The sequence below is a fragment of the Ursus maritimus genome, unplaced genomic scaffold (assembly GCF_017311325.1).
Source record: "Ursus maritimus isolate PB19 unplaced genomic scaffold, ASM1731132v1 scaffold_2, whole genome shotgun sequence".
Classification (NCBI taxonomy): domain Eukaryota; kingdom Metazoa; phylum Chordata; class Mammalia; order Carnivora; family Ursidae; genus Ursus; species Ursus maritimus.
The window spans coordinates 13,856,553-13,865,023 of NW_024424452.1; the positions used below are offsets into that span (position 1 = coordinate 13,856,553).

General features: G+C 45.1%; 1 protein-coding gene across 3 annotated transcripts in view; it reads left to right on the forward strand.

The window, feature by feature from the left end:
- Positions 1 to 8,471, forward strand: part of GALNT17 (polypeptide N-acetylgalactosaminyltransferase 17) — a 432,856-nt gene that overhangs the window by 160,356 nt on the left and 264,029 nt on the right. The window contains exon 2 of one of the 3 annotated variants that reach the window (XM_008698564.2): positions 1,478 to 1,559. The exons of the other annotated variants lie outside the window; for them this stretch is intronic. Coding sequence (XP_008696786.2) covers positions 1,478 to 1,559 — 82 coding nt within the window. The remainder of the gene's footprint in view (positions 1 to 1,477; positions 1,560 to 8,471) is intronic. 3 annotated transcript variants of the gene reach the window in all.

Below are 8,471 nucleotides of genomic sequence, written 5' to 3' on the forward strand. Positions count from 1 at the left end.
GTGTGTGTGTGTGTGTGTGTGTCACATTTTCTTTTTTCGCTCAACCACTGATGGACACTTAGATTGTTTCCATGTCTTGGGTTTTGTGAATGATACTGAAATGAACATGGGGATGCATGTATCTTTTCAAATTAGTGTTTTCATTTTTTTTTGATAAATACCCCAAAGTGGGATTACTGGATCATATGATAGATCTATTTTTTTTACTTTTTGAGGAATCTTCATACTGTTTTCCATAATGGCTGCACCAGTTTACATTCCCACCAACGGTGCACAAGGGTTCCCTTTTCTTTTTTTTTTTTCTTCCAAGTTTTTGTTTATTTATTTGTCATAGAGAGACACAGCGAGAGAGGGAACACAAGCAGGGGAAGTGGGAGAGGGAGAAGCAGATTTCCTGCTGAGCACGGAGCCTGATGCAGGGCTCGATCCCAGGACCCCGGGACATGACCTGAGCCGAAGGCAGACACCTAATGACTGAGCCACCCAGATGCCCCAAGAATTCCCTCTTCTCCAAATCCTCACCAACAATTATTTCTTGTCTTTTTGATATTAGCGAGATGTGAGGTGGTATCTTACGGTTTTGGTTTGCATTTCCTTTATGATTAGTTACGGGAAGCATCTTTTCGTGTACCTTTTGGCCGTCTGTAGGTCTTCTTTGGAAAAATGTCTGTTTAGATCTTCTGCCCAATTTTCTAATTGGATTGTTTGATTTTTTTTTGCTATTAATTTTTATATTAATCCCTTATCAGATGTATGATTTACATATATTTTCTCTCATTTAGTAGGTTGCCTTTTCATTTTATCCTGGTGTTTTGTTTTGTTTTGTTTTGTTAGCTGTGAAGAATCTTTTTAGTTTGATGTAGTCCCACTTGTTTATTTCTGTTTTTCTTGCCTTTGCAGGATTTTTTAAAAACCATTCTTTCAGAAAGTTTGGGACTAAATTAGTGATAGAAACAGAAGGGAAAAAAAAAAAAGCTCTGACAAAACAAAGCAATTGTTAGCCTTATGAAAAAACCAAGAGCTTCTCAAGAAAGGAATTGTAATTTTATATACTTTGGCTCAGCTGGACACGATATAGTCACTCAAACATAAATATTGGATATTTACCTACCTGCAAATTATGAGACAGCTGTATTGGAAGAAGGAGGAGGGCAAAATGTGTGTGTGTGAGGTGTGGGAAGTATAAGACCATTAAATCTTTATCCTCAGAAACAGAAAATCAGTTGCAAATGTCTAAAATGTAAACATCAATAAATAGCGACATCATCATTGTTATTTAGGTACACGGAGATTACAGAAATGAGATGGGACTGTATATGTTTTGTTTTCGCAAAATCAAAGTTTAATTCAGCAGGAAGTGTTAATCTGCATAAAAAAATTAAGTGCAGGCTAGGCAGGGTGAAAGTATGGCAGAAGTAAGAGGTGGAGAAGATAGGAAGAGGTGGGTTGGATGACATGACCACATTTGCCTTTTTAGGTTATTCTGGAAGCTCTCTGGAGGATGCATTGGAAGGTGGAATTGGAGATGAATTTGGGAGATTGCCCATGAGCCATATACGGTAACCAGAGGTACCCTTGTAAATTCCGGGCTCCACAGCAAAAGTGACCAAATTAGCCTGTGTTAGTTGCAGATTAACCCTTGCCATCCAAGAATGGCAAAGGATTTGCGTGTGGAAGATGCTTCTCTCTGTTTGAGCCCTGGGGATGTGAGGGAGGCAGCTATCTGTGGCCAGAGTGGTTTCCTTCCTCCCTTGTGGTCCAAGCTCGGGAGGAGGTATCCCCCAATGGGCGAGATCTTTTTTTGAAGCTTCCCCAAAGCCCTCCCAAGTGTAGAAGATTTAAATCAGCTAGTTTCATCGCAATTTTGTACAGAAGCTGATGTTGCTTTAATTCTTACTGTTTTATTATCACTCTGCTCTTAAGAAAATTGTTCTTGGTACAAACGTAGTAACGGGATTAACCATTTGCTTGTCATATTTCACGCAAATGGATTCCAAAATGTTGTTTTCCATTTCGTTTCAATTCTGCGGTTTTTTTTTTCCTTCCAATGGACAGATAGTTTAAATTTGTATGAACCCCAAACTGTCAATCTTGCCAATTTCATTTCTTCGCCGCTTTAAAGCCGAGAAAGATATCATCCCTCAGAAATACTTATAAATATTCTATTCTGTTCGTGTTGCTTTTCTGTGACTCTTGTATTTTGCTCCTTCATCCATCTAGGGTTTATTATGGAATATGGGACAAGGTATGTATCTTTTGTTTAAAATGTCTGTCCTTTGTTTTCAAAGCTGCCTTTTCCAAAAAAAAAAAGAATCCGTAAATAACTCTTTCATTCGGAGGTCCTACATATAAGGCTGTCTATATGTTTTATATATCTAGGCTTATTTTCTAAGTTGCATGCTGTTCCTTTGGTCTCTACTGTTTTTTTTTTTTTCTTTTCTTTGTTTTTGTTTTTTTAAAAATTATTAAAAACGATTTTTGACCAAAGTCTCCAATCAGCCAGGCACGTCTCAGCCCTCTAGGAAATTGGAGATCGTGGGGAGGCAGGTGGCAGAGAAGGTCACAGGACTCAGAGAGCAGCACGGAGGTAGTCTTGCTCTTACTGGCGAACAGGGATTTTTCCTTCAAAGAGAAGGCAGGGGCATTTCAAAGAGAACGGCCTGTGCCCGAGGACTGGACAAGTTCTTGGATTTGGAGGACCGGCACACAAACTTCTGGCTGGAACAGAGTTTCCAGAGTGAATTGTGGAAGGAGAGATCAAAGGGGAAGAGGTGGCCGGATTGGGAGGTGGCCTCATGTGCCGGCTTGGGTTCCACTGGGGACGTTCTCATCATCAGTGCACACCGATGAAGGACCGGAGGCAAGATGGTACTATTGGTATAATCCCCCTTTTTGACAAAGGAGATATTGATTAACTGTGGCAGAAAGGTGTCGGCTAGGTTAGAACAGAGGGAAGCTGGTAGCAGGTTGGTGAAATAGATTTCGTTTCTTCTCCATCCACCAGCTTTTGTTGAGGGCCACCCACGTGCTTGGCATTGCCTGATGGAGAGGATGTTATCCCTCTAATAATAGAGCAAGCATTTTATTATTCACGTACTATTTTTATGGAAATCATTTCTCTGTAGCAAACCAAGGACTCAGAGATGGAGTGGATGGGCTAGGTTCAAGAAAAACTTTCTGAGAATCAGCCGGATGAGGCAATTAATTGGATATGGATGAAGTGGGTGCAATCAGAAGTTTCTAGCTTGGGAGATGGAGTGAAGTGATTTCATTAGCCAGGAGAGAGACAGTCCCGCAGAGGCTCATGCTTTGTGTGCAAGAGGGCTGGTTTGCTGGTCCAGGTTTTCCCTTACTTAGGTTTTCTTGAGGCCACTGCATGAGACGAATCTGTCCAGCTCTATTCATTATGTGACTAGGTGGGTGCGAGCGAGGAGGTGACATTTGGTGACCCTAGAAGCCGGACAGGGCTTTAAAAACCCCACTCCCGTCCCTTGTAGAGATACACCATTCCATCTCCTATGGAGGCGTGTGGACGATCTGCTTGCCCGATGATTGGGTGATATGGGGGAGGCAGCACCCAGCAGCCCCGAGATCCGTGTGTGCTTATTAAAGCTGCCGTGGAGATCCTGGCATGCGTTTTATGGCTGGCCTCCTCCTCCCAGATCGTGTCGGTAATTTATGGGCAGTTTCTCCTGCTGTTATCTTCAATTTCTCCTTTGGCCTCCTGCTTATAAATCCAGATGTCAGGTTTCTTTGGAATTCATTTTGCTTCGCTCAGAAAGTCCCCTTTCCTTGCCACAAATTCTAACCTGTTATATTCCAACAACACCTGCCTTGGGCACTCGGGGCGTGAGACATCCGTGGACTGACTTCATGGCCTGTCCAGTGGACCGCTGTGCCTTTGGGTATGGAGGTCAGGAACGATGTCCGGGCTGGCCACGGAGATTTGAGAATCGTCCCAGTCCAGTGGGTATCTTAGGTCAAGTCCGTGTGTGTATGTGAGTTACGGTGTTATAATTACCCGACTCAAGGCTTCCGGGCTTTTTTATTTTTTTTCCCCCTGAATCATTCTTCCGATGATCAGTATCCTGGTTCTTGTAGGTTGGTTTTCCAGTAGAGCAGAAGCACGTCATAGAAGGTCAGGGCTCCTGTGGGCACAGAGGGTCACTGTCCCATGAATACTTGCTGGTCGACCTCATAGGCAGGTACACGCTCTTAGGAGTGTCCCTGAATCGCTAACACCAATAATTATTCCCTTTTATTGACTGCCTTTTATGTTTCATCACTGTGCTGCATGTTTTATTGATCTTGTTTAAATTTAACTGCTCTCTGAAGTAACTGCTCCCACCTCTGTTTTGTAAACGAGGAGAGAGGGCTTAGGAGAGGTTGAGCACCCTGTCCGAGGTCACACAGCCCCTATGTGCTGGAGCCCGGATTCAAACCCCCACTGTGGGTGTGTCTGGGAGGGCTGTGCACTTGCCCACACTCCGAGTTGCCCCTTCCGGCCCTGGCCTGCTTGTCCCTGCTTGTCCTTCCCTGTCTGTGCAATGGAACTTTCTAGCACCACACTGGCACCGTCAGAAGGAAGCAGAATCTGAGTCTGAAAAACAGGACAGTTTCTTTGGAGAATTTGTGTGTGTGTGTGTGTGTGTGTGTGTGTGTACTCCTTTCATTTGCTTCTCTTCTTCCCTTTTACCCCTTCCAACCAAATTCCACCACCAAAGGGGCTGTGCTTTGAATTTGATTAACTGTTGTCCATTAAGGCCCCCTTGTATGTAGTGTGATATAGTTGAAACTTTATTTCAGGGATACGGTATTTGTAAAACGTAGAAAAAGTAAGACGTGCAATAATGGGTTTAGGAAACGTCTTCCCATTGAGTTGATTTCACCTAGAGGCGTAACCAAGAGGGAGGAACCTCTTTTGCTAGAGCTGGTCCTCACCCACAGTCATGGGAAGTATGCAAATAGCAGAACCCTTCTTTACTATCTGATCAGATCTGTGGCTGAATGTTGAAGCCAATTTCATGGATTCCTTAGGTCTGAAGAGCATGTCTACGTCACTTGGAAACCGTAATGAGAGAGTTTTTCAAAGAGGTCAGGAGCACGGACTTGGCAATCTGCCTTCCCATCCTAGCTTTGCCTCTTACTAGCTCTGCGACCATGGGCCAGTTATTTAGCCTTTCAGGGCCTTGTGTGTAAAATGCTGATGTGTTGGTATTTACTTCAGGGAATTGCTGTGGGGAGTAAATCGATGATTTCCTGGGATCTGCATACGCTGATCTACCAGGTACGATCTAAGCCTTTCTTGTGTATTAACGATACCCGATCAATAAATATTAGCTACAGTTATTTCTTGAAGATCCTTCATCCATACATACCTCTTCTTTTTTTTTTTTTTAAGGTTTTACTTATTTATTTGACAGAGAGAGAGTACAGCCAGCGAGAGAGGGAACACAAGCAGGGGGAGTGGGAGAGGAAGAAGCAGGCTCCCAGCAGAGGAGCCCGATGTGGGGCTCGATCCCAGGACTCTGGGATCATGCCCTGAGCCGAAGGCAGAAGCTTAACGACTGAGCCACCCAGGCGCCCCGTCCATACATACCTCTTACACCTGTGTGCAATGACAGAATCTGTAGGGAAGTATTTACCGGAAGATTACGGCACAGCTGTGTGTCGCTAACGTGGAAAACTCAAATCTAGGATAATCTTAGGTTATCCCCAAGTCGGCACAGAAACCCAGGGGACCCAGCGTGAGACAGACGCCAGGCTGCGATGAGCGCCTGGAAAGGTCAGTTGGGTGTTCAGAGGTTGGTTTCACCAGCAAAAGCTGGTGGGATGGGATCAGCAGTCTCCTGTTTCTGCTTTGCCTTCATCAGTAGCGGTCAGACTAAAGGGTTCATGTACGGTCGGCCCTTGAACAACCTGAGGGTTAGGGGTGCTGCCCCCGACGCTGGCGAAAATCTGCCTATAAGTTTTGACTCCCTAAAATCTTTACTGCTAATAGCCTACTGTTGACGGGAAGCCGAACTGGTAACATTATGCTCTGTGTATTACACACTGCATTCTTACAATTAGGTAAGCTAGAGAAAAGCAGGTGTTCTTAGGAAAATCACAAGAAAGAGAAAATACACTTAAAGCACTATTCTGTAAAAAAGTCTTCGTNNNAGGGGATTCACCCACTTTGAACCCTGCTTGAACCCAGTTCAAACAGTCCCAAGATCAGACGTCATATGTATTCTTACTTTTTCACAAATTGAAATGGTTTTTTTTTTTACCACGCATTAAAATAACTTTTCCATGAAAAGGGCTGAATATTCAAAAGCACATTTTAGAGGATTTCTCAAAGTGAGGTCTTTGGAGCTTGCAAAACATGTAGGTTGCTGGGCACTACAGACGGCCCGGTCTGAAGTCTCGGTCACTTTCTATGAATTAATTCCTTCTCTCGAGAACCTCTGAAATGGTAAGAGAGTTTTGAAAGATGGGCCGTTGTTCAGCGTGGCCTTGTCCCCAGAATGCCTGTGTTCTCAGTGAAGTTTTGATTTTTGAGACTTTCTGTGAAGCTGCTCCAATGTGGAGCGGGACCCAGCCCCTGAGGCTGGCCATTGGCCTGGGGCAGCTGGGGGACAGCAGAGGAGCCCTCATTTTCCAGGCTGGTCTGGGGTCTGCGTGAGCACAAAGAGAACCCTTTGTTGCCTCAGACTCTGCTGCCTTTAAAATCCCCAACTGTTACGGCAAATGGCCCAATTTTCATCATATTTCCTGCCTGTTATGGAAAGATGAGAATCTTGGAGTAAATGTTCTAGAATGTTCTTTGGGTAAAAGTGTCAGAGGTTGCCAAAGTGGAACGTTTAATCTCTAGGGCCTGCATCCCCGCTTGCCTAAAGGCATGGATTTTCCCTGCATGGTGGTTCTGAGCCTTGAGTGTGCATTGAAATCCCCTGGGGAGCTTTTACCACTGGGGTGCGTGTTCTCTCCCCCACGGCGATGGACTCAGAATCTCTGGGAGTGGGGACCCAAGCATCAGTATTAAATTGTTTAAACAAGCTTCCTAGGTAACCCCAATATCTCATCAGATTGATCTCAGCAGGCCTATCATGTTTCTGGAAGCCTCGTCCTTGCCTTTGACTCGCCAGGGCTACTGGTTAAAAATGTCAAGTCCTCAGCCCGGTGACAGTTAGGTTGACCAGAATGGGGGCTGTAAGTTGACATCTCCACAAGCTGAGTCACCTGAGCTATTTCACCTGCGTGATTCTTATTTTTTAATTCTGAGCATCTTGCCCCCTCCCCCCCATTTTCTGAGGCAGGTGGAAGAGAAAATGAGGATCAGGATGGGGTGGGGCTTCCCATGCTGGGGGAGGTTCCTGTCCTTTGCTATCAGTTTATCTTCCCTCCTACCCCTTGTTCGCTCCTGTCCCATGCCCTCCAGGGCATTCATTTAAGTGAAAATGAATAGATACCAACCTCATTTGGGGGAACCTGGGTGGCTCAGTCAGTTAAGTGTCCGCCTTCAGCTCAGGTCATGATCCCAGAGTCCTGGGATCGAGCCCCTCCTGGGGCTCCCTGCTCAGCGGGGAGTCTGCTTCTCCCTCTCCCTCTTCCCCTCCCTTCCGCTCATTCTCTCTCTCAAATAAATAAAATCTTAAAAAAAAAAAAAAAAGCACTCAACCTCATTTTGGATTATCTTCCTTTTCAAATTGCATTACACCCCATGAAATGGTTGACACCCCTCTGGAGTATTTCATACGGGGAGACATAGAGTGGAGAGACGGATACCAAGCTGAGATGCCGTTCGAGCTACCAAGGGCATCGTTAATGTGGCAGTCAAAGACTAACTAATGTTTAAGGCAGGATTCCACTTCTAGATGCCAGTCTGGCCGCCCAAAAGTTGATAAATGGGCAAAGTTAATCTTTTATTTGAACCTGAAAGGATTCTCATCTGAGTGCATCAGAGCGGGGGGCAGGAGAGATTCCCCTGGGCTTCTGCTCCGGACAGCTTTCTGGACCAGTCCCAGTTTCCCGCATGGGGCACATGACGTCAGTGGGTAGAAACTCAATGTGAACCGTGTCCTTCTCTGCAGATGGATCTGCTCGGTGGCCTGTTTACCACCTCCAGGCTTCTTGAGTGCCAGATGCGTGCCCCCCACATGTAGATGCGACTATGGGAAATGGGATTCTGGATTTAGAACCTTACATCAAACTAGTGTTGGAATTTACAGCTGCTGTTGTTCCTGCTGCTGCAACCCTTTGATACTTTATGTAAGGATTGTAGGCACGCGTGAACTGTAGGGAAATAGCTCGCTTCTAGAAATACTCGGAAATTCCCACAATGCCTGTAATTGGGAAATCTAGCAACCTGCAGCCTCTAGGTTTCTAGGGCATTATCCTGCCTGCCAGTCCTACTGCCCCTCCCGGTAGCAGTGTGCTCTAAGTTAAACTCACACACACACACACACACACACACACACACACACACA